The sequence below is a fragment of the Symphodus melops genome (genome assembly GCF_947650265.1).
Source record: "Symphodus melops genome assembly, chromosome: 11".
NCBI lineage: Eukaryota > Metazoa > Chordata > Actinopteri > Labriformes > Labridae > Symphodus > Symphodus melops.
The window spans coordinates 16,909,111-16,935,461 of NC_136701.1; the positions used below are offsets into that span (position 1 = coordinate 16,909,111).

Sequence of the window (26,351 nt, forward strand, 5' to 3'; positions counted from 1 at the left end):
ATTGATTAAAGAACGTTTACACAGCTGCTGAAATTTTCGTGATGTTCGTGTTGTTCCGCGTAAGCTTACCGAGTCAGAGACAGCCACATGAACAAAACTGTCCATAACAGCTGGGCTCAGCTGGTCCATGACTTCTATCATGGGTTTGTCATCATCCTGGAAGGGAAGACATATATAGAATCAGCTATTTTTATAACAGCGTCATACAGTGTGTGAGAATTCACAGGCTGCACATGCTACATATCTAATCACAGTCCACTGGCTCTCCCTCTATCCTGACATTTTCCTGCCTCTTTCTCTCTGCTCTGTGGAAACGTAATAACTGCTGCCTGATACATGCAGGTAACGTTTTCTTTGGTATGAGAACCGAAGAACTACACAGAAGTTGAAAACATGACAAGCTGGTGATTTAGTCTGCATACATGTCATACCTCAGCATGTCCCAGAGCTGTGAAGAGGCAGCGTATTTCTCTCAACACGCCGACCGCCAGCTTCCTCGTGCTGATCTGACACGAGCAGAGCAGCAGCAGAGCCAGGCCCTCAACAGCATGGAGCACTGAGCAGTGGGGGCTTCGCTCAGGGAGTCTGGGGCTGGACTAACGGAGAAGGCAAACAGCAAGGGAAGAAGGAGTTAGTGAGGAGTGACAAATAAATATTTCAAGGGAAATAAAAGAACGGGGAATCTCTTAGATATTGAATGTGTGACGTGTCAAAACAAAACGCCTCAGCCACCTGTAACCATCACTGTGTTCAACTCCCTACAAAGCTGTACGAACCTCAACTCCACCTCGCGTCTTCCCCTGGAGCTGCAGAGCTAACCTCCACTGTGTGAGCAGCTGGAGGAGGAGCTTCACAGACGCATCCTGCAGACCTTGATGGGTGTCTTGGACCTGAAATGTTTTAGAGAGAGACACAAACATTAGCCTCCTGTGGTGAAGGGGGGGGATAATGCATAATGAAAGAATGATCAAAGAGTAAAAACAGGACATTTAATATTGCGACAGATTAAATTGAATTGAATTAAATTGTCTTTATTGTTATTATACCAATACAACAAAATTTACTGTACAATCCCTTAAAGTGCAGAAATAATTTAACATTAAAAGCATAAAAAATAAATAAATAATAAAAAAAGCCCATCCCATCTAAAGTTATAATCCATGATAACGCACATGTAAAGGATGTGTAATGAATGTGTTGCATGTTATCTTGGAGTGTTCACGTTGCTGCCGGTGTCTGTTCACTTGCAGTCTTACCTCTCGCAAAAGGAAATGTGTGTAACCAAACAGGACGTCTTCCCTCCAGTCTGAGAAGTCGAGTAATAGACTCTGCAGGGAGTTCTGTGAAATGAGACGAAGCTCATCGTCCATGTGCACCGTCAGTCTGAAGGGAAAGATGAAATAAATAAATGAATGAATACATTTGGACTATGTAGGTTAAGTTGGACAACTTGCTGCCATAAATCTTTTGATTTGGGCTCCGACATTAAAAAAAATGTTAAAAAGCATCGCAGATCTTAAAATAGCATGATTGCACTTGTGTTTGCTGTTGATGATGATTGTTTTCGACTCACCGTGAAAGTAGGTCAATGAGCTCAGGTTTGGACATGGCATCAGGAAGGATACGAGGAATGGCTGCCACACACGTCCGGAACAGGTCGATTTTAGGCTTCCTTTCCCCCCTGTTAAAGACAGAGGGGGGACGTCAAGAATGTTAACACACCAAAAATTAGACATGTACTACATCTTTGATTTAAAAAAGGTAACACATCAGAAGTAGAGATGGTTTACTATGAGGACTTAGTGTCACTGTTGAAGAGCTTGTGACCCTTTCAGTGAGCAGATGGTTAGCAACAGCATTAACTGGAATAACTCCTCCACTTCATTTGACAAGGTTTCATTGATAACATGACATAAGCCCTGGCAACCCTTCATTGATTATGTAGAAACTAGGCAATCATTTTCCCTCGTTGCTCTATGCTAATGCTCAATGATTTATTATGTCAATATCCACCATGTAAAGCAGCTCTGGACCTTGATTAATATTCTGTATTTATTTACTGTACAAATGTGTATCAAGTATACAGCCTTTGTCTGTTAACTAACACCCTGATAAACAAATGTTAAAAGACAGATTACAATATGTAAAGCTAAATGTAGCTAGAAGTGTAGTTCTTTAAGTAGGTTTTACTAAGTTAAAATGATGTTTAGCTCCAGATGTTTATAGGAACATACGTGATCATGTCCTCTGGTTCTTTGTTGAGCATCTGGACACTGGTGAGCATCATACAACGACCCACCTCCTTATCAAGGTGTCTCAGGATGTTGTCCAGAGACTTTCGCACCTGGGAGTAGTACAGGGACATGCCTGCGGAGAAACAAACAGAGACATTACAGACTCTACTGAAGTTAGAGAAACCTATTATTTAAAAGAAAAAGAAAAAAAACACACACAGACCAATTAGTTTGGCTTCCTCCTCAGTGAGCGTCTTGCTGAGGTACGTTTTCTTCTTCTTCAGCGAGTTTCCAGACGGCAGAGTGGCTCCTGTGTTGGGCATAGGAGGCTCTCCATCTTTCTGTTGCAGAGCGTCTGCTATCACCAGGAAAGCCCGCAGACCTATGTTCATACGCTGGAACATGAAGAACACACACTATGCTTAGCTCAGGTCAGAGAGTTTGTTTAAAAAGAGCAGCATGGACTGTGTGTGAGAAATGCAACTTGTTGACCGAGAGTTTGGTAGATTTGGTTCTGATTGGCTCAGGCGGATATGAGGAACAGCCTACAGAGGTCTGGTTACCTCTCTTCTTTGAAACTACACATACCCTCATTTTGTCATTTTTTTAAACCCAACACCTGAGTCCTTTAATCACACCGTGTATTATCAACACCTGAGGTGCTTATTCATCCTGGTGTTGCATTACATGTCAAGGCGCCAACACAGAGCTTTTTGTTCTTTACCGGGCTGTTGGCTAAAGACTCCACATACATGTTAGCGTACTCCTCCTTGTTTCGTGGTCGAGAGATTCTCTGCTGATATGTGTGACTGCGTGCGGAGAAGGATTCTTTTTTACCTCTGGGTTGAGACTGAACGCTTTGGCGGGTTTCCCAACACTCAGCAGGTCGAATATGATCTCCTTCATGGCGAAATCCAGCCTCTCCTGAAAAGAGGACAAACATACCAGTGTTAGAGGATTTAAGAGTTAATCTGCTGTGAGGGCAGCAAAGAACATCTACATTATATCACAGACGGGACGTTTTTATCATTATTACATAACTGATGAAAATGTGAGACGGCGAATGTTGAAGGATATAAGAGGAGATGTTGGGGAACACATTAAATGGAAATTAAAAGTCTGATTCAGGAACATTATTTTAATTTGTTGTCATTACTGTTGTTTTGGTGACATGAAAAGAAAGAAAGAAAAACATTTCAGTTTTGATAATGAATTCTGTTTCAAATTAAAACATAATATCAGATCCTTTGTAATTCTGTATAATTAGCAATGTGGGTAAGGGAATTGTTTTTCTAGTTCTCTCCCTGTAGCTGAGAAAAAGAAACAGAATACATACGGAGCTCTTCTGAAATGTTTAGCTCCACACAAAGCACAACCTTCAAGTGAACATGTTCAGAACAAGAAAGACAGGAACAAACCTGTGCAATAAACTGTATAATCTTGACAAAGATATTGAGGGGCATGTCTCGGGGCACGACGCTCCGACTCCCTTTGGGGAACAGAGTGGAGGTGATGGACGTCAAACGACTGGCGGATAAAGGACAGAAATGAGAAGTTAATAAGATTTTAGATGAACCCTCTTAGGGCCAAGTATAGGATACATCATCCACATGAAGTAAAAAAAAAAGACAAATAAATAATCTCACACAGAAACTAATGAAAAACAATATCTGCAGTTCACAGGGCTGTGTGTTGAAGGAGACATATTACAGCACAAAACTAGGAGAATTTTTGTGTTGTTTTTTTTTTTTTTTTTTCGATTTTGAAAGAAAAATCATATTAATATGTTTCTTTTACCTCTGTGTTCCAGTGTTGCTCTCACATTTGATTCGGATCATGTAGACCCACAGCAGGCGGTAGAGGGATTCAAGAGCCACACGTGCCATCTTGGGATCTTTGTTCTGCGTTTATAAACGTGCCGAGAAACAGTTATTGCCTTTCCTCAGGTACACAACTACTGATTTCCCCTCACCCAGAAGTAAGAAATACAATCTCTCAGAGAAAGGTGATCCCCTAACATTCTGTACCTTATGCAGACAAGTGAGAATTTACAGTTTTATAATGGACCAAACTGTCACAGAAGTCTTAATGAGCCCCCATTCATCCCTCAGTTCTTAACCTGCTGTGTTTCCCTCGAGGTAAGAAATACTGATGCTTCATTTGTCAACATTACAGCAGTCGAAGTGAGAAGTTCACTCATGCATGAATTTATGGTTCGTCACTTTGTCAAAACTGTTCCCCATGGGTAGAAATCTATTTCACAGACCACTTAGTCTTAGTAGGGGTTTCCAATTATTTGTTCTCTATACAAGTAAACACCACTTTGAGTTTATTTTTGGAATATGCACGGTGCAGACGGAAGGACTGACCTTGAGATTTGAGAGGCAGTTGTTGAGGAAAATGTGCCAGCGGCTGAGGAAGAACTGCTTCTGACTGACACACAGCAGGCAGGTCACCAGAGGATAGAGAGCCTGGAGCAGGGAGAGAGAGAGAGAGAGAGAGGACAGATGGGACACATTAGCATCAGACACTTCAGACGACAGGCAGCAAAGCATCGTAGTATAAAGATCCTCATTATTCAACGTAAGCAGAACACAAACAATTTTCGTTTTTTCTCTCAGAAGAGTAAAGAAGGAGACCGCACTCTTTTGCATGCACATTCTCCCAGACGCATTTGAGGTTAAAATAGATTTCTTCTTCTTGATTTGTTGTCTCGCAAAAATATGCACTTTATTCGTTTAAGCATCATTCCAATACTTTCCCTTCCCTTTTCCATGTCTTCCTGGATTTATTAATCCCACATTAACAAGTTTTCCCCTCAATCAGTCATGTTTCCCCCCTCTGGAAGCCGATCAATAAATCAAAGAAAGCACTTCTCTCTTTGCTCTCTCTCTCTCTCTCTCTCTCTCTCTCGTCTGCAGTGTGAACAAAACCATTCAAATAGTGGAGAAGAAATCAGCACATTTAGGATACCAACATGAAGTTCACGTACAGAAACGTGAACTTGGTCTGTCGTTTGTTCAGTCACCTGCAAAGGGCAACGTAAGTCTGCATACAGATCATTCTTTCACACGAATGCTTCGCTAATGATCGGTGTAGGTCCAGTTACACCCTTGTCATGAACATTAAGTTTGAGGAGTGCGTCGTTCACCTGTCAGACTTTATCAAGATGGGTGTTTGTTATCTGCTATTTCAGTGTCTCCTTTAGACACCCAGAATAACAATTAAGGAAATACATTACATTTCTGCCATTCCTGTCATGTCTGCCCGTTTGCCTCTGACAGGCAGGTAAGTGTTTTGCGTGTTCGTGTGCATACCTGCGCACTGTTCGTTTGGAAAAAGTGAAAAGACAGGCGATATGAATGCAGAGAGGTGTGCAGGGTCAAGAATGCGTCAGTTGCTTTAGGTATTTGGGGAATCTATGGAAGGATGCAATGCATACTGGGCCTGTGACATGTCTGCAGTCGTGATGACACAAGTCCAAGTCGAGGCACAAAGGATGCATGCGCATGTATAGCAACGAGAGCAACACACGAATAATAGGTCTGCAGCCTGAAGACATGGATTGTTAACCAATTTGTCAAACGAACAGCTGAGGAGTCTAAGTTGTGACATTTACAAGAGAACAAAAGGGAGACAAATTAGATTTAAAAAAAAATAAAAAAGGTTGTTTATCCAACATAATTCCAATTTCAACAAACTTTTTAAAGGAAAGTTATAGATAAGAGTTATATATCTTGAGATTAGGAAAGGTCATGCACTTATGTAGAGTTTTACAATACTTGAAAAAAGTTATTTATTTTTGAAACACGTTGAAATTTTTTTCTGAAACTCCAGATTGTTGCACTCATTCCCGGTAAAAACGACTCCAAGTGCCAAACTACGGAGAAAAAGATCGCTGTAGGAAGAATTGTTGTAGTAACATCTTGCCATTTCTGTCACATAATCTTATTACTGTTATCATGTACTTAACCTTCATGGTAAACATTTTTGTTCAGTCCTGATAATCTAACTGAGCTGCTTCATGGCGTGCTTGTTCATGTTTAGAGCGATCGACGGCAGCTCATTTTCTCATTCCCCCGTCTGTGCCCCTGCTGTAGAGCAACTATTACCCATCTGGCACCGCTTCAGAAAAACTAGAAGGAGTTCTGAATACTGCACTCCTGCCTCCTTCCTACTGACAGATAAAAGCTCTATGTTGGAGGGGTTCGGTTAAGTGCTTCAGCGATTGCTTTTAATGGGGAGGAAATGGAGAGCGACGAGCAATGATGAAATGGAATATAGAAAACTTACCAGAGAGTGCTTCTTCCTCGAGGACAGGTCCAGTGTGGTATCGTACAAGCTCTCGACAAAGTTTCGTAGACACGGCACATTTACCTCGTTCTTCACAGTCTGAGGAAAAGACAGTAATGCAGATTATTCCAGATTGTGTTTCCATGACACTTTTTTTTTCTTTGTCTTATTTTAGTAAAGCTGCACTGCTCTGTGTGCCCTTGAATTGACCCCCGGGGACAAATAAAGTTTTTGAATTGAATGAGGATTTTTTTATTGCTTAATGCAAGCAGACATAAAGTAAAATACACTGTAAATGTATGACTTATTACGAGTATAAAGATTGATTTTTTTTTAATGAGGCTAATTCCTCAGACGGGAAGGCATACTGTAAAGCAAAACAACGCATATTCATTTGAAGTTCCCATGAAAGTGCTGGCATGGTTCTATGTCTAAGTGCTATTTCAGCATAATAATGTGCTGCCTTTTAAACCGTAAGTTATGTAGGGACTTGTCTTAGACGTTGAAAGGTATAATGTGAGAAGCTTCAAGAACAAACAAGAACTTTTTTTTGGTCATTTTTGTTCAAGATTCTGTCATAAATGTAGGCGGCAATCAGTGCAAGACGCATGAGTGATTAAAACAAACCTCAGTTGATTATATGAGAACTTTAAAAGACAAAGGTTAACTTGAATTTGAATCTGGCAAAACATGAAACCAAACATGGAGAAATGCCCTTAGTGCATGGTGGAGCACTAAAAACGAGGAGCACTTACAGCGGCTACAGGTACAAGTATCTCCACAAACAGTCCTGCTAATGAGTGCTTGATGTCCTTATCCTTCACTTCCAGGAAATACTGGGCACACTCCTAAAGAGCGAGAGAGCGGTTAGAGACGGTGAGAGAAACAACATACGGACAGGATCATTGTGTAATGGAAATGTCACCAGTTTATAATCACAGTTTTAACAGGGGGAAGGAAATGAGAGGCATTTTAAAGCTACAATTACCATCAAAGGGCCAATCAACAAAAGCCCTTATTACTTCATTGGAACTATGTTGCCAAGAGGTTGTTCTACTTCAAGATATGAATGTATGGAGGGAAAGATTTCCGTATGAACATTCACTGAGAGTCATCAAAGGTTGATGACGTGTAAATCACAGGGAGGCTACCTCCATGACCTCTGTTGCTCTACCTGCATGAACTGGAAGGAAGCTTCAAAGTCTTCCACTGGGTACATTTTAATGCGGAAGAACTTGAGTCCCATGATGAGGCTGATGGTGGACTGGATGACATACGGGCTCTGCTCCTTCTGCCGCAGCTCCTTCAGCTCGGAGATAAATTTCTTCCTCACTCCGGGAAACCTGAAGCGGGAACAGTGACAAGACGTGACACTCTATTCTCTTTAGTTTTCCCAAAGTGTTAGTATGTGGGGGTGAGTGGAATTACTCCAATCATGCAGGAATATTTTGCCATGTATAGATAGTTTTTTTGCAAATTTTGCATTAAAGTTGGCTTAAATAATTTTTCTTTTCGTTGTTACTCTTGCTCCTCTGTGCACCTGTTTTTTTTTTGCATGTACACATGGGTGTGTGCGCATGTGTATGTACCCACCATCCAGATAGATTTTACCATCAGCGTTCTGCATGCCTATATTTAGAAAGGCATCTGGAGGGATGATGTGGAGGGAATGTGAATGTGTGTGAGTGTGTGTGAGTGTGTGTGTGTGTGTGTGTGTGTGTGTGCGCACTTGTTCTTTGGGCGTCTAGTTTTTTCTCACATGCTTTTGCATGCTACACAGGGTACACAGCAGTTTAGCAAGAGGAACAGCCATCGGCTTTATATTTTGGTGTTATAAGTTACATACAAACACTGCGATCTATTCACCGGGATTGAAAATACACAGATAACGAAGAGAAATAAGAATGTGATCAGATTGTTTATGCCAATTTGCTTCACCTTTTAATACCTCTGCGTGTCAATAATTAATTGCAAATAAGTAAAACTGAGAAGTTAGACCTCAACAAGGGTGTGTGTGTGGAACTGCAGTGAATGAGCGACCCTGAGAACTTCCTCCATCGCAGTAATAAGCTCCTGGAAAACTGGAACAGTGCTCATCACCCACAACATTAAACAGACGGACAACCATCATCTAGAGTGTCATTATCTCCAGTCATTACCACACACACACACACATTCAGATACACACACTAGCAGCCTGTGAGTACACAGGCTAAGACAGGCATTTGTTCATGCTACTCCCTTTTACTCAAGATAAACGGATGGTATTTGTAATTGCTGTTTCTACTGGAAAATGGGGTCAGGAGGAGGACAGGTAGCTACCAAATTCAATGTTCCACTCTGACAAATCCGACCACAGCTGCAACATGACCCAGATTAGAAAATTCAATTTGGGCAGCACAAATTACATGAAGAATTTCACTGCAAACTGTGAACATGAATGAATAAAATTCCACATTTTAAAATGAATAGGAGATCATTTTGGAATTGCCAAACCAGCCTTGGGAATAGTGGCCCAGGAAAAGGAGCGTTTTCAATTACTCCAATTACTCTGCTAGGTCAGACTGCATCTTTAATGCACGGACTGAACGGACTCAGATAATAAGACTCTTAAGTTATGTGGGTCTGTGTTAAATAGGAGATAATCTCAATAAACATTAAAAAAACCCAATTCATATGGTTTAGACAGGTAATGACAACAAGCATAATCAAATCCCTGTGGAAACATAAACATGAACTGAGCAGGCAACACAAACAAGTATAAACAATACTTTGCTCCATCAGTGTAAGTCAGTACCTCGACTGAGCTACAACTCCCACAACCTCAGCGTACAGGTCAGCCACGATGTGCATGTTGCCAGTGTTGGGTCCCAGATACCTTCAAAGTAAACACAGAGTTAACGAAGAACAATGTCAAGTGATGCACAGAGCTGAGATCATAAAAACAAATGGAAGGTTAGAGCTCTGCGTGGACACATTTACGTGGATCTTGTCAATGAATATGTAACGCTCACCCTTCCTTGTACTTGAAGTGCTTGAAGGCCAAGTTTATGACTTCTTGGATGAGTCCATCCAAAAGAGGATGGAGGGGGATCTGGATGAAAAAAAAAAAAGAAAAGAAAGAGTTGTAATCAGACGCTGCTTAATGCGCCGGGTGTTCATTACATTTGCATGCGCGTCTGTGAGCGACATCAATATTATGCAAATAAGCCTTTGCATTCACTTTAATATGGTTATCATCAGTGAAGTTGAAAGTCAGCATCCGACACCCTGACAACAGGTATGTTGTTGATCAAAGCAGTACATGTTATATAATCAAACCACTTCCTATGCAGGGACGTGTTTTATTTTGATCAGTTGTTTAAAAGTGTGTGTTTCTGTTTTCATCTGATGGAAACGCTGTTTGTATTCTGTCTTTAATAAAAAAAAATAAAAATAAAAAAGGCTCACTCATGCTAATAAGAGTTTGGACACACAAAGCTTAATACAGAAAGACTGAATACAGTTAGACTCACCTGTTTCAAAACTTCTATAAGCACAAGAGAAAAGATGAAGTCTATAGCCAGATCCCTCCGCTCCAGTAAGTAGTCCTTCTGTTGCTCATCACTGAGACAGACAGATGGAAGGTAACAAGAAAGAGACACATTATTTGTCAGCGTCTGGCGGCAGCGTCTGGTCCATTATGTAAATGTGCACAGCAGATTAGTGTACAAAGTGGGCAGGTTGTTAAAGACCACGAAATAAGCTTTGGTGAAGAGTGCAACATTGTTAGTGCAGTTCATTTTGTGTGTTCTACCAGTACTGATGTTCTTGTTTTATATCCACCAAGGTTTCGTTTTGTTGATGCTTGTACAGCATGTTTGTGCTGTGATATAAAAAGTCTTCCACATGAACAGTTTATATGTTATTGTCCTATGACAGTAAAGTAAGCGCTCCCACCACTGATGCTAATTGGATCTCTCTGACATACTGCCCTGAGGGACACCTGTTACTGTTTTAAATGATCGTTTGATGGAAGAGTTAAAAGTGGAGTGTGTAATGAATATCTGGGGTATGACATATGCCTGTTTTTTTACTGTGAGGTGACGGCGTGCTTTTATGGATCCAAAATGATCTAACATGGAAAATTATTTTGCATGTGAAAACAATGAATTATAGCTTAAAAAAGGGCATTTAAGGTTTGTTGCATATTTTATAAGTCAGGAAGACTATAAATTGTTTCATCATCATTATGAATAAGGTTATTGGATATTTTGTTGTTGTTGTGTGTGTGTAGATTGTAAACCATGCATTTGTTTAGTTGGCGTTATCTTACTTTTTTGACTTGGTGTTGGCCCTGGGTCGATACTCATGGGACTCGTCCTCCAGGCCGTTCTGCCTTTTGTACCAGTCAAACAGAGTTTTCAGGATGGAGGGCAGGCAGTACTCTGCGAGAGAACTCATGGTGCTGATCAGCTGAGGGTGAGCAGAGAGGCAGAGGGAAGGAGGTTAATCCCATTCCCAAAATAAAATGCTACGGCTAGATTTGGATAATGGATTAAAAAAAAAAAAAATCATCTGCTGATGATGTTTCCACACACACCTGGTCGAACTGTGGATCCTCTCCCCTCTGTAGAGATTTGTTGAGGGGCTTCTCCTGTGAGACAAGAAGGCATTCATTATAAAATTAAGTGGATTATAGCTGCTGTGTGCATCACCACTAAAAGCCCATGATTTATGAGAGGCGACAAATGACCAATGACTGAAAAGGCAGAAAGCAAAGTAGCAAAGAAGACGGCTAAAAGTACAAAGTAACTCACCAGGGGTTCAGCCATGATGATGCGAATCTTTCGTTCAGAGAGCAGAGTGAAGTTGGCGAAGAGGCTTTTCAGGACGAACTCGCCCGGCTTACTCTCAGGGTCCACGTTGACGGGCGCCATGATGACAGGACCCTTCCTCTCTCCCAAGGTTCCACTGACTGGCGGGAGGGGGGGCTTAAATCCCACTGGAGAGGCTGAGGAGAGTCGGGACAGACCAGTTAGTTTAGTGTGCGTTTATCATAATTCGGATTCTTTTTTTCGTTGTTATTTCTACTTTCGATAATGTTCCTCCAAGTCTGAGGGGGAACTTTCTAGGCATACACAAACACTGGGCCTACCATGTTTTCGTCCCCCCCCCTTTTGATTATATTAGCATGATGTAACGAAAGACAGAGAAGAACATGAACAGGGAGAAGTGAAAGTCTAGACTATAAGGTGGGATAAAGCCCCAAATGACCAATGAAAAGACATGCTGTCCAAATTGAACAACTTTGTCGTTCTAAGAAACAGAGCATTTCCTTAGCGTTTGTGAAAGGCAATAAAACAGCTGTAGCTAACAATGAAAAAAAACCACATTGCATCTCTACAGAAAGAGAATCACAGGCTCATAAATGCAGGTGACAATAAAAACAATAACACACAAAACGAACTGTGTGCAGGTGAAACCTCTGAACATCCTGAGAACCAAAAAACAAAGCGATAATTCACCCCAGCATTTCCCAGAAATGCCTGGTGTGTACGTGTGTGTGTGTGTGTGTGTGTGTGTGCTGTTAGTTAACAACTCTGTCAGGTCCATCTGACCTGTTCTGACCACGTGACCTGACCTCGTCGAGATGTAAATACTAATTCCCCCCCCCAGGGCCTTACAGACAGCGACCTGTTTGTGTGTAACCCGAGCACTGAAAAGATGCAAAACATGGACGTGCACATGAACACACACACACACACACACACACACACACACACACACACAGCCCTTAACGCTTACCAAGGCCCTTGATGAAGCTGATGACACTAGCCCTGCTCCATTTAGTTGGCACTTCCATGGTGCAGACAGCCACACAACAGGGCAGCGACACAGCGGGTGAAGAGGGGTGAAATGGGCAGAAACAGTTGGATGGAGCGCGGGATGAAGAGGATAGGAGGGGAAGCTGAGTAGTCTACCAAGTGTGAAGTATGGCTCCCATAATTGACAAATAAATGCAACCCTTTGCAGAGATTAGCAGCGCAGAAGCGTTTTGGTCTTTCGTATCCAACCACTGCACAAAGACAGTAACTACAGACATGTGAGTAATGTCTGTAACTCCGGGCATATGGCGGCTTTTAACCAAAACTCAAAGAGTAAAGCTCCATCTTTGAAAAAAATGACAGGCAGGTATAAAGTGAGAGATGTTTGCCTCGGGCAAGGAGGAGAGACGTCATGACAGCTGAATCCAACATTTAATCCAGATGAAAGAGGAGGATATGCTGTATCCACAGACCCGAGGAGCCGTGGCAGGGGTAAAACCGCTCGAGTAAAGTCGGCATGACTCCTCAGAGCGGCGAGCGCAGCAGTCACAGAGGGAGAGGTGCTGTCAAAGTGTCTCCTAAAAGTATCACCGCGGTTAAGTCTATCAACGGGGATCGGGAAATATTCCACTGTGTCGCTCAGGCAGAGTTTTACGTGGCTCAGACGCAGCGTAGGGCCCCATACTCTGAGAGCTATATGAGCCCTCAGACCAACTATCAGTTTCTACTGTAGCTTCTGCTCCGCCTCCGGCCTGCCATCGCGTCTTGTGTACAGCAGCTCCGTGGAATCCATGCACTGGAAAGTTGTACTGGAGGCACAGTGCTTCTTTCAGTGGTGGTTTTGCGGCTGTCCTTCAGTTGTCAGAAGCAGTTAAGTAAAGTCTGCTCCTTGTGGAGATCTGACCAGAAGAGTTGGGTTGGAATTTCAACACTGCCCCGAGAGAGAGACGAGGGGAGGAGGGAGGCGCTATATATAGACCACTGGAGGTCACTCTCTTACATACCCACCACTCCCACTGACCCCTACTCACACTCAAGTGCACATACATGTAAACTAAGACACAAACAGGACTACAGAAATACACATGTAGACAAATAGGAAATCGCTCTCTGGGGGAGCAGGGTAACACATCTGGAAAGTTTACTAACGTGAAATTAAACAGCGCTGATCTCATTTCGTAAAAGCTGACCCTAAACTAATGCAATCTGCTACCGTTTCTCGGTGACATAAATTTAAGTTGTGTGTGTTTGTGTGTGTGTGTGTGTGTGTGTGTGTGTGTGTGTGTGTGTGTGTGTGTGTGTGTGTGTGTGTGTGAGAGAGCCTTATGTATGCCTGTGGGCGAGAGACGAGCAGGACGACTTTAAGATGTGAAATAGATTTGTCGATAGCACACCAGAGTGCTTCCTGGGATCCTCATAGACGTTTAGATGAGTCAGCAGTAAAAGTGATGAGTCAGCAAACAGCTGACATGTCTAGTCATTACCCTGATTTAATTACACTTACCCTAATACTGTAGGTTTGTTTTAGGTACAATGTAGTATAATATAAGCTTGGAACATGGAAAGAAGGTTGTTGTTGTTTTTTTAAACGTATTATTACAGGAAGCTCCAGATTTGCAGAGTGGAAACTACGAGGTGACTCATTTATAGCTCGACTGAAAATTAATCGGCAAAAAACATGATGAATGTCTTGTCTTGTCTTGAATTGAGTATTTGATAGATAGCTTCTTTTTTTTTTTGTGAAACCTTTGAGGGAAATTGTAGCGATATTTTCACAGACAATCAATGGAAAATGAATGTCACCATTATTTAAAGACCAGTAAAGATTCAACTTTAAATATTTCTCGGGTGTCATAAAACAAATACATATTTTTAAGGGATGAACAAACGTGACACGATGCAGAATGGGAAAACAAACATCTGACTTATATATATATATATAAAACTTTAGTCTTCATCTGAAGGTCAAAAGAAAGGCCAACATATTAAAATAAGAACTTTTCTGGGGTCGTACTCCTCATCTGTTTGTGTATTTTGGAGCCAGTAAAGTTCAGTGGACTTGGATGAGTCCCTTTAAGGAGCGCAGATGATTACAAGACCAACAGCTTTGGACAAGACGAAGCAGAACCATACCTGTCTGCTTTCAAGAGAAGGGAACTTTCATCGCATGTGATGAATGTGTTCTGGCCTTTTCTCTTCAATAACAGTCGGTTTAGTTTTTACCTGATGGCCCTTTTGTAAGTCACTTACATGAGCTTTAAGCGCGACAAAGGCAAAGCTTTCCGCTTGAATTCACACACACACATTCTAAAGTTTGACGTCAAGTTGAACAACAGAACGACAAGTCTGTGTGTTGACGATTATGGTTGTTGATTTAACGTTACATCGAGGCCTCCTTCACACGTGTTTACAAAACATTACTGATGTGGGGGGGGAAAAAAGCAGTGTTGACAAATTCTAATTCATTTAAAAGGCGGATCTCTTCACTGTGTGAACACTTTCACAGCAAGCTAGTCCCTTTGTTTACATTTGGAGTGTGTCGTTACAGTTGACACAAGCCTGAACACGGCATGACGTGGGACAAGTTCATCTCGAACCTAACTGGAGTTATTAGGGCCCCCTTTGTTGGCTCTCTGGACTCCTTAACGCCGTCGTCAGTCGTGACCTTGAAGCTACACTGCTGTAATTAGCCCACGCGGTGAGGACAACTCGACATTGTGTGGCGTGCGATTGCTTTTATATTACTTGGGTCACAAATGGCGCCGTCGCACTCGTCGAGCCATCCACGCGCCTCCTCCTCGTGTAGCTCCTAAACCATCATAACCCCCGCTAACCTTCAGCTCCAAGAACACCTATGAGCTCCTCACTGCCGCCCTACACGCACACTAACCGCCTGAAGTGATATCGAACAATAAGAACACACACTCACACAGACACACACACACACACGCAACATGAGGACTGTTTGGCAAGAGAGTGTAACAAGGCCTTTGTGTAACACTTAAACTTAAAAGTACGGACACATACTGTACTGTGTGGGGCCAAATGACAAAAATAACACAAGCACTGTTGAGTCAATAAACGAGGATTACACAGGTTCGTAACATCAGAGGAGATTTTGCTGCATCAGTAAGAACACACTGACGTTACAGTAAACACTCTGCTGCATGTTGACGGCTTCGTTACAGCCCTCAGTCGGGACATAAAGAAAGCAGCTATCTCCTCTCGCTTTTGACGTCTCGTGTTCGTGAGACCCTTTGGAAGAAAAGGACAGCATGTCCAGGTTGTGACAGTGGGAATGAAGCAGCTTGAGATTTACCCCGCAATGCCTCTGTGTGACTCCCAGCTGTGTTTGGTCAACTAGGTGAAGTCTTCTGGAGTGAAAACAGCACGTCAGAGTGAGAGTTCGAGAGGATGACAACAAATGTTAACCTTCAGATTTCTTTCATAAGGAACGGCCGATATACTGGATGTCTAGCTTTAATGCTGGGCATGGAGATAATAACACAAATCTGACTCAGATAGGAAGCAGATTTACTCTGAACTAACCCCTGGAGCAGCTTTCTCTCGCTCCTTCTCAACCACTGCTCTTCCATTACTCCATTATGTAAGATCGCCAAATATTGACAGTGTGGATCATGCTGCATGCTGCCTGCTTTTCACTCCCCTCCACCTCACACACTTCCAGAAAAGAAAATAAGCATCGTCTGCACACCGCAGCACATGTACTGACAACTACCTGGTCTGCTACGAAGGCACACAGTATCACACATTTGTGTTTCTCTACCAGCGACAACAACTGGGATGTGTAAGCTGTACTCACTCCCTCCCAACGACTTGAGCAGAGACTTGATGCTGATGTCAAAGAAGCCTGAATCCTGCTGGCTGGTCGCCATGGCTGCAGAGGCTATGTCGCCACGGTGACAGACAGCAGAGGGGGGACAGGACGGCAGGATGAGGCGTTGCGGACAGAACAAGTGAGAGGAGAGCCGTGCGAGCAATCCGAGAGAGAGCGAGCGAGAGAGAGAGAAGGAGAGAGAGAGAGAGAAGGAGAGAGGGATGCGGGTGGGCAGCCAGCGATGCGGATGTTGCGGCTCTGCTGCTGTATGCTGCTGAGTGTGTGTTTGTTTGTGTGCGTGCGTATGTCCAAGAAAGGCTGTGTGTGTGTGTCAGAGGGAAAGGGAAGAAAAAAAAAAGAGAGAGTGGCAGTCAGCCTTGCCTGCGCTCCGTGTTGCTATCTTGCTGGCTAACACCCCCCATCCCTTCTCTGTTTTGCTCTCTCAGGACAGTGATACACAGATGTTGGTGGACGCAAGCAGCCAATCCTCTTAGAGGAAAGACAGAGAGAGAGAGAGAGAGAGAGAGAGAGAGAGAGAGAGAGAGAGAGAGGGAGAGGGAGAGAGAGAGAGAGAGAGAAAAACACACACAGCAGATCACACCGCACAGGGTGGGTTGCAGAAAACATTTGCTCAATGAAGATCCAGCGGAAGGAAGAAGCCCGGTGAAATGAAGATGACAACGACATAGGGGAATGATGTTGTCTTTCTGTCTCACAATAAGTGATGAGCGAGCATCTCGGAAGCCCGCCTCAGCCAATGGGAGCAAAGAGCTGCATTGATAGGCAGTCAGCACTAATGAATTGCCGGGAATAACTGGTCAATGGCATCGCGTGTCAGAGTCAATACTGCACATGTATTCCAACAAAGTGTGGGCAGCAGCATGTGGACTATTTCTAGACGAGTGTGTGATGGTTGTGCAACCATGCACTAATGAACAATGACCCCTGTACAAAACAACATTATTGTCTATACAATGCCCAACAATAAGTTTTTACATTCAGGTTATGAAGTTTAGGCAGTATAGCCTCGGGTGTTAATTTCACTGGGCATAGAGGAAACCTTTTTTTTTTTTTTTAATACTATTTTGACATCATCACTTTCACAGTTTCAGTTTTCTTCCAAATGCCCAGCTGCCAAAATCGAACCGAAGAAGCACTGACTGAGTTAAGCGGCAGGAATACTTGCACAAGCGTTCAGTTCAGTTATTATCAAAACAGAGCAATAAAGCTTTAGCAGCAATAGCGACTTATTGTTTCCCCTGCTCTTCATATTGCTTCTACTTTAAAACACAAAGTGTCCTGACCTGATGAAGATTATTGAGGCCATAAGCGGCTTGGGAGGAGGACTGGCAGACATTTGTCAGGGTAAAAAAACAAAGCCGTGTACTACTGCAGCGGTCATTAGTAAAAATTAATACCGTAAATAATTTTTAAAAAATGTGTGTTTTTTTTTTTTAATGAAATATATTATCCTTTAAGGTTGCGAAAACGGATCAATGACAGCCTACGCATAAAATAAATTCTCTTCTGGTTAAACTGCTAAAATATTACCCTCTGAGGTACAGAAAGAACACTATGCAGTTTTTTATTTCAAAAATGATAATTGCATTAAATTAATTGTTGCGCATTTTAACAACACAAAGTTAACAGAGTGCTCTGTTTCAAATGTCCTCAGTTTGTGACATCACAAGCTGGATTCCGATTTAAAAAAAAAAAATCTCCTCCCCTCGTGTCTCCACCCATGGACTCCACCCTCAGCCCTGAGCAAAAACTTTGCACAGGTCCACAGTTAGAGTGGCACAGTTAGAGTGGAGTTAGAGTGGAAGTACAATATTTTTATTCTCGCTACAAAGGAGGGATGTCTACCGGGAAATCTGAGGGGGACTGAGTGCATTTAAAGAGACACACACATCAAATGGAGCGTTCTGAGAGAGCTGGTTTATACAGGGTCTCAAACCTCCTCTGATGTGTTTAATTCACGTTATATTTGGACAGCAAATGTGTTTCATTTAGACCACAGGGGAATGTTTGAAAAGGTGAAAAGGGGGGATGATATGTCCTCTTTCAATTTGTTTTATCAATTATATAGATACAATAGATTCGGCAACTTGCTCTTTTTTTTATTAAAATATGTGTTCTTTACAGTGATGCATGATACTGGCTGTCCTGCAATTATAGTTTTCAAACATTCAATGATTAATGCCTTTAGTTCAAGTTTCAGTGAAGTCCATGGAGCCTAATTCTTTGTGTCTTTCAAAGACGTCATCGGCTGTCGTCAGTCATGTACCATACCAACCAACGTGAAGGGTATCATTGTCAGCTGATGTTGGACTACCATTAACTTCCCCTTTTTTTTTTTTTAGACATTTCAATGTGTTGAACATTTTGGTTCACAGGCTTGCTTAATCAAATATCCCTTATTTGAATTTTCACAGATCAGTGACTCTAACTGGATTACAATGTGTTACCAAACAGCAGCTAACTTTAATTTAAAATACTGCTGCATCCCTTTCAAGAATTGGAGGAGGGATGATGAATTCATTTCTCTCCCTCTACCTCTAACACTCACATTTTCCTCTGGCTGTCCAAGCTGCGAGATATGATGGCTATCACGGCAATGATGCTACGGTTCGATGAGTTAGAGTGGAAGTACAAGTGAATAATTAGGGTCATTCTGCAATTCCCTGGATGAACCGCGGAAGTGCCACAGGACATGCAACCGGGTGAGGGAGGGGGAGCTGAAGCTGGGGAGGGGAGAAACAGCACAAGATACAGTATCAAGCAAAAGTTGCAGCTCACAGGAGAGCTGACGAGCACAGGATGGCCTGGTTCACATTAACAGACAATTACAGTCTAATCTCGAAGGAGGAGAAATATAGCAGAAAACCTCTGCAGGCCTATTCCTGTCTGCAACTTTTTTGAAGACGGTCTTCGGCCAAATACCACGAACAAATGACTTTTTCTGCCTTTGCATTCAGCTGCGTTCTGGATACAGACAAGTGATAATGATGCTGGATGATGTTCAAACGTCAAGCAAAAGTTTTCTTGCTAAAAAGTTGACTGATAGCGATGACTAATATCTGTCCTTTTTTTTATCTCAACCCAACATCCTCTGCTTCTCTGAGTGGAACACTCTTCTAACATAAGGCTGTGGGATAATTTGAGGTCTTGCACTTCATGTATAGGTATTAGGCAAACTAAAAAAAAAAGCAACACAATGTTGGAACTGGAAGGGAAAGCTGCAGGGAAGGAGGGCACTGACAATTCTTAAGGGAAGAAATAGCAAAGAGATCAAAAGTAATCCAGATTAAGTTGCAGTCATAAAATCATCCTTTTTTTATGTAAATGAGATGTTTTCTCTGGAGCGAGTGTTAGCTGCGCGGAGCGCTACACGTGTCGAGGATATGGCAATGATTTTAAAATGTATGACGTCAAAAGAGAAGGCACATTTTTTTGATACAGCGACAGATATTTATATCGCTTAGCTTACAAACAAAAAGCATGGACACACACATCACAAACACTTGGAGATCTAAGATTCCTCAGAGCCTGAGCATGTTCCTCAGCTGTTGGAATGTGACCCCTCCCCAAAAACAAACAAACACAACTACATGTGTCACTAATTGCATTACACACCGTTTACTCTTATCTATCAACTGACTCATCAATTCATCCGTGAATCATAGAAACATGTGATTTAAGAATTCACCAATGCAGAAGTTATTAATGCACCATTTTGCTTCTTCACCAACCAAAAACAAACGACCAAATACATTTTGTAATCCAGTGACTCGTATTAGAGACGTGCCGCTTTCATTCCCATTGAGTGCGTGAAAAGTCCGTTTTTGCACTATGTACCTTGAATGTAACAGGTATGAGGCTGTGGTAGTGTGTATCTGCTGAAGCAGAATACTTTTATTGGCAGTCTGAAACTAGTAGTCTCAGTCCTGACATGATGACATAACACATTTTACTCTGGCTGCAGCAAAAAAAAAAAAAATTCCAAATTAAAAAAAAAAAACCCATTCATATAGATGTGTCTGAAAATGTGCCTACAAATGGCCACTTTAAATTCATTAGGTAGTTAGAAATTACAATAAACAAATAAATAGTATGAAATCTATTTTGAAAATCCACCAAAAATAATTATTTAAAGTCAAAATATATCTGTCAATTGAATGTATTTTGATAGGTTAATCAATGTCAGGTCTTAAAATAGACACCAAGAGGCCAAATCAATGTGAAATATGGGGACTTGATTTTGACTTGTTGACTGACGAGTGTCACTCAAAACAAACCATTCTTGAATGGCAGACTAACAGCAGCCGTCAGCAGGATCAATTCTCCCAGGAATAAGCAAACAACCTCTTTCACACAGTTTCCCTGCACACAGAGGCAGAAGAGAGTACTCAGTCAGAACAAAAAGAAGAAAAGCAGTAAAAGAGTCACTTTGTCTTCTCTAGGGTAAAATCACTCAGTAGAGACATGTAGCCACAACAAAGCATTTTAAAGCAAAGTTTTAAATGACTGTATTAACATGGTTTACTTTTTCTGATAATGATTTTTTAATTACGGGTTCTTTTAATTTTCTGATTAAGATGTGATCTGTGCACTATGGTACTTTGTTCTGTCATAAAATATCAACTGTACAGAACTCTAAGCCCTTCATCCATTCTTTATCAGAACAGTTACAAAAACACTCGTCCTATGAAGTTAGTCATCATTTCAGCTCCAAATCCCATAAGTCTCTGTATATCTGTTTAACACCACTAAACCTGCATCACACATACTGCGTGTTCGATGTCGTGGGCGTCAACCGTTCCATCACAACGCAGATACACACAGCACTCAGACGCACAAGAGGAGCTGTGTGAGGCTCACGGTTCACACAGTGCTGTCTTCTTGACACAGCTGGGTTGATCAAATAGATTACTTTGGGGAAGAATGCGCATGTGTGTCAGTCGTTTTCATACCACGCATACCTGCGTCCTCAACATCAAAGCTCCGGTCCTGCACATTATCACGGCACACGAGTCGCAGAATATTCCGTTTCGTGGCATTTCATTCCTCGACAATTCAGTCTTTGTGATCTATGTGCTCATTCAATGGTCTGTTAAAAGACGTGTTCGTGCAGGTGGTACGACTGTAACGCCTACCTCACTGGAGCTCTCAGTGGCTGAACACCAACCTTTCTCTCTTCTTGTGAAGTTCAGACCAAGCTCAGTTAAAAATAGTCACACTAAAGGGCTGCTCAAACTTTTCCTTCTGGATATCTTGAAATGTATATCTCCGGACTTTCACTCCAACGTGGATTAAACTAAATGTAAAGTATCTGTAACTTTAGGTTTCTACATGGATGACGGTGTCAACCACGGTGCTCATGCTACTGAAAGTGCATCGCCTCCTCCTTTTTTTTCCCCTGGTGGTTGATTTCCAGGAAAGATTTCAACGCACAGAAACACAGGATCTGTTTGTCCATTGGCAGATCAACTGATACTGTTGTAAATTTTCACAAATATGACGAGGACACAATGGTCACAGATAAACGCATCCTGCTGCCGACAAATGACGTAAAGGTCAGGCCAAGATAGACCGTTGCTTTCAGCTACAAAAAGAGCCAAGAGTGTGAATGAGGTTACACTCAACAATACTATCAAACACAAGCCTGCTAAAGGCATGTAATGCTGAGTTTAGTACTGGCAGACCCTGTAGTTGTGCACAGATAGAAATAAGAATCACTTCATATTAAATTGACCAATCTGTCTAACAACACTCTCTGATTCTAAGTATCTTGGCGTTCTCCCATTAATTGTACTGTTTTCAATAAAATAAGTAAGTAATCAGCACGCAAATAAGAATGTGCCCGTGTGTCTTTGGCCAGATTTTTTTCCCCATTCGATAGATGAACGATTAGAAGTTCAGCCAAACATTTTTCACACGACTACAAAAGCCAAAACAAAGACACGTCTTCAAGTCTCAGAAATAAAAGAACGTTGCTGTTTTGGTGTACAGAGAGCAGAACTGGTCTTAACAGGTAGTGAGACGTTTAAAATGTTATCAAAACCCTGTGATTGCAGGTTGAAAAACAACAACAACAAAACATTCCAGTTGGAGAGAACAGGAGTTACGTTTCAGCTGGATGTTCATTGGTCAACCAACCTGTCTTCCCTTTCCAACGTCTTACATTTCCTCATTCAACTAAAAACTAAACGATATTTGGCATGTCTGCACCTACCTCTGATGATCCTCCTCCTCTTTCTGGACCTGGACTGGATCTTAGTAAACCTCCCAGTGAAGTCACTGGGGTCAAACATGTCCAGAGAAAGAGAGGCGATACGCTCTAGAACTATCCCATCCTGTCCTTTGGACTCTCTCTGCAGATCCTGGTCCAGTACTGGACTCTGAGAGAGGCCTTTGCAGTGGTCCGAAGTGCCACTTTCAGCCCCAATGCTGATAGTGCTTCTTACATCTTCTTGAGACATGTTTTAAATATCTGATCCAACGTGCTACTGGTACTCTAATGTCCAAATCTGGACTTTTTGGGAACTAGCAAAAAGACTCTACATTTTGATGACTGTAGACTGGGCAGGATGAAAAAAAGGAAGAAAACATTGAAGAAACAAACAAAAAAAAACAGGTTCCATAAAGATTCAAAAAGACTGTTTGGGCAGTCTTTAAATCCATGTTACTTTTTCTTCATCTCCCTTTTGTCCACATTTTGGGATCCAATTTCTTCACAGGAGTGTTTCTTCACTTTATGTTCATTCAGTCCAGAGAGAGTGAGCTCATTGCTTTGTTGACACAGATACGTCGCTCTCCTGGGATATTCAGGTTCTCCTCTTGAGTCTCTTTCTCTTTCACAAGGATAAGAAACAAAAAACGCTCTTCTTCTGTTTGAGGCACATTTTGTTTTCTTTAAAACTTCAACTGTCTTCTTGTCTGCCTTGTTTTTGCTCGCACTTTTTTTGCTCGCTCTCTCTCTCTCTCTCTCTCTCTCTGAGTTTCTCGCTCCTCTGAGCCTCTGAGGCACGGCTCCGTTTCTCCGCTCTCAGGTGGAGAACAAGGGAGGGATCCAATTCCAAGAATGCAGCTTGATTGGGTGGTTTGGGAAGTTTGGGTGGTTCTCTTGTGGCCTCTCCCTCTTGCTGTCTTCATTTGTCTCTTTGGATTTCCTAAACTAACCCCTCCATTTTAAAAAAAAACTTTTTTAGGCGATTACATTACCTCTGTCCTGCACACACCTGTTTTTCTTCTTCTTTTTTGCATCTTTTCCTGCTCATATAGAAGGAAAAGCACCACAGAATGGCATGCATCTGCCTGATAAGACAGCCGACACACAGCAAGTAGGTGTTGAGTCCCTGCACTCACTGGTCGAGGCTGTTTAGCCAGTTACAGTAACCTCGACGTGTTAACGGTGTAGGATTACTGAAGGCAGACACACCCCTTTACAAAAGGTAAAAACAAAGCCAAACACAAACAGAGGAAGACGGTGACAGACAGGCACACATCTTGTTTAATAGGTGTATTGCTAAAGAATCTGCCCTGCAGCTAGCCAAAATCACATTTATGAACTTATTAAACCAACCTTTTTTCCCCCTCATTTCATTATTGAGACAGGTAAGAGTAAAAAAAAAACACCCTGTCTAACCAGGCTGTGCAGTATGTTGTAATGAATAGTTACAGTGACATAGCATTAACAATAAACACAGAAAAAATCTGCATGACAATGAATGGGATGTGTTGTTCAGGTTTACAACCGTTGAGTATACGTTCCACCTGTTTGATGGAGACCTGTGTGTGTGTGTGTGTGTGTGTATGCTTTCACACTATTCCAAAATGGCTATCAAACGACTCTCACATTCATTAGTAGCCGTTCAAAATAGTTTTAGATTCATTTTAGATTGAGGGGAAAAACAAAACAGGCAGTGTGTAGACAGTATGGCATATTGCCAATCTGTTACTGGAAGCTTTTATGACACTTTAATTGTTTTTTGTTTATTTATTACAGTTATTATTGAAACCTTTTATTGCACATTGCATTGTTTTTCTTATGTCGTGCAGGCGTAATATACATCCTGACAAAAGACCGAGAATGAACCTCAGTTAAATCTTAAATGTCCTCCCGGTCCCTTATCTACAAAACACTAATCTCACAGGAAATACAGTTTACTGTTTTGTCTAACCATAATTACATGTGGTGCTGTAAGCTAAATATAGACCCCAATCCCACCCTCTGCCTAAACAATATAAAGCGATCTTAATGGACAAAACACACCCTGAAACAGACGCCCTTTTACACCGGACAAAGTTTTGCACCCTGATCACTTACGGTAAGTCATTTTCTGTTTCTGCAGGTATAGAGTCTCTCGGGAGATTTCTACCCTGAGGTGACTTCCTGCTGTTTATGTCACTATTGTCATGACATCGGCTCCATTGAGTGCTTCACCTGAGAGCTCAAAGTTGCAAAAACAACCCGACTTTCCTATCCCTCTTTAAAAAAAAAAAAAAGAATCACAGCTCAATTTTATTCTATACAAGTTATTTGCATAGGTATTTAACAGTTTTTGACGCAGTTTCTCGAAATGTGTTTTTATCATTTACCATCTGGGAAGGAAAGAGTTAATGGTGGCAAACTAGCGCAGGGAGGCACCGAGCCAAAGTCAGTTAGAGAGGCGTGCCATCCCCTAGGGAAGCACAACATCCAAAAATCACGTCGAACACACACACACACACACACACACACGCACGTGCTCACGTGCACTCAGGAGATTGTTGTTTTTCTCCCCTTAATCAACAAATCTGGTTCAACCAATGAAGGTTAACACTTAGGTTAACCAATCAACTTTAGAAATGTTTTAACAAGGAATATGGGTGCATGGATGTGGGGAGATAGAGGAGAGAACACAAGACTGTAATAATGTGAAATACAGATCTATAGAAGTTTATCTACGATAGGCTGATGGAAAATCTGTTTGTCTGTGGTTGCACTGTAGTTGATTGATGATGATGATAATGGGCTCCACTGGGGTTCTCTGACAAGCTACTCAGGTTTGTCGCTCTGTTGTTTGCTTGACCTGATTAGTCAGTTCTGTTAATACTGAGCAGCTCGAACACAGTCAATAATCCCATCTATTCTTTCTTTAATACATGTATAACCTCCATTATGAAAACAAGCCTCTGTATTGTTTTTACTTGGTTTAAAGAAGTAAAAGAGCGTCGACTTCATTGATACAAGATGAAGACGGTGAAGTCCCGACAGGAAAGGACAGGAAACATTTTTATGTTCAAATACACAAAAAAAATAAAAAAAATAAACATCATGGAGAACACTTAACATAACACATGAATCACTTAGAAAAATATTCACTATTTATTCAAACTTCAATTTCTTGTGTGGTGCGAAAGCAGACTTTGCACATGAATATATGAGTTAAGTACAAACATTCACACCCGAGCTATTTGGTCTCTTTGACACAAACTCTGGTGAACTTTGTTGTGTAGTTTGTTTAATTTTTAGTTGGTTTGAATGCTTGAATAAACTCCGGTGCTGATCAAAGAATCAAACTATGGTCTGTTTGAAAGCGGGGGTCGCCGTTAGCTTCCAAGTGAACCAGAGTTTGGTTTGCTGTAGGTGAGAACGTGATCTGAATCGAACCAAGGAAAGAGAACCAAAGAATTTAGCCGAATATTTCAGAATAACTGGCAAATGTTAAATAAATAACCGACTAGCGTGGCTAACATTAGCATTGCTAACAACACCAGCCTGCAGTCCTCCTTGCAGGTGAATGTTCACATGCCTGTGTTAAATATGGTTACCGAGTGCTACGGTCAAATTGAAAGGTTTATCCTGACAACATAAAACTTTATCTCCATTTTATAGATAAAAATTCTGCCAAACGGAGCCGTGTTATAGGATACCCTTCTTCTGTGCCACAGTGCTGCTGTTCACTTTGGGTTATCATTAGCAAGCGGCTTCAGTTTACAACATCTGACAGGCAAAGTGCAGTGTGAAAGCACACTGAACCAAATAAAAAAATGCAACAATGTTGCAACTTTGCCACTGAATCGCAGCGAGACCATCGAACCTTATACGTGACAATCAACCAAACACCCAAAGAGACGAAACCCCTCAAGTTCATGGCCTAAAGCTCTTCTTTCATGTCGTGTTTTCCCTGATGT

At 41.7% G+C, this 26,351-nt stretch overlaps 1 protein-coding gene across 1 annotated transcript in view; it reads right to left on the bottom strand.

The window, feature by feature from the left end:
• Positions 1-16,626, bottom strand: part of fryb (furry homolog b) — a 38,151-nt gene extending 21,525 nt beyond the window's left edge. Inside the window, exons 1-21 of the mRNA XM_079355234.1 lie at positions 16,158-16,626; positions 11,327-11,520; positions 11,110-11,163; positions 10,843-10,982; positions 10,043-10,133; positions 9,542-9,621; positions 9,325-9,405; positions 7,702-7,870; positions 7,283-7,375; positions 6,528-6,626; positions 4,604-4,705; positions 4,032-4,135; positions 3,653-3,761; positions 3,072-3,158; positions 2,458-2,629; positions 2,235-2,367; positions 1,574-1,681; positions 1,257-1,383; positions 777-890; positions 432-596; positions 70-156 (exon numbers count right to left, since the gene is read on the bottom strand). Coding sequence (XP_079211360.1) covers positions 70-156; positions 432-596; positions 777-890; positions 1,257-1,383; positions 1,574-1,681; positions 2,235-2,367; positions 2,458-2,629; positions 3,072-3,158; positions 3,653-3,761; positions 4,032-4,135; positions 4,604-4,705; positions 6,528-6,626; positions 7,283-7,375; positions 7,702-7,870; positions 9,325-9,405; positions 9,542-9,621; positions 10,043-10,133; positions 10,843-10,982; positions 11,110-11,163; positions 11,327-11,520; positions 16,158-16,230 — 2,382 coding nt within the window. The 5' untranslated portion in view covers positions 16,231-16,626. The remainder of the gene's footprint in view (positions 1-69; positions 157-431; positions 597-776; positions 891-1,256; positions 1,384-1,573; positions 1,682-2,234; positions 2,368-2,457; positions 2,630-3,071; positions 3,159-3,652; positions 3,762-4,031; positions 4,136-4,603; positions 4,706-6,527; positions 6,627-7,282; positions 7,376-7,701; positions 7,871-9,324; positions 9,406-9,541; positions 9,622-10,042; positions 10,134-10,842; positions 10,983-11,109; positions 11,164-11,326; positions 11,521-16,157) is intronic.
• Between the last annotated feature and the right edge of the window lie 9,725 nt (positions 16,627-26,351).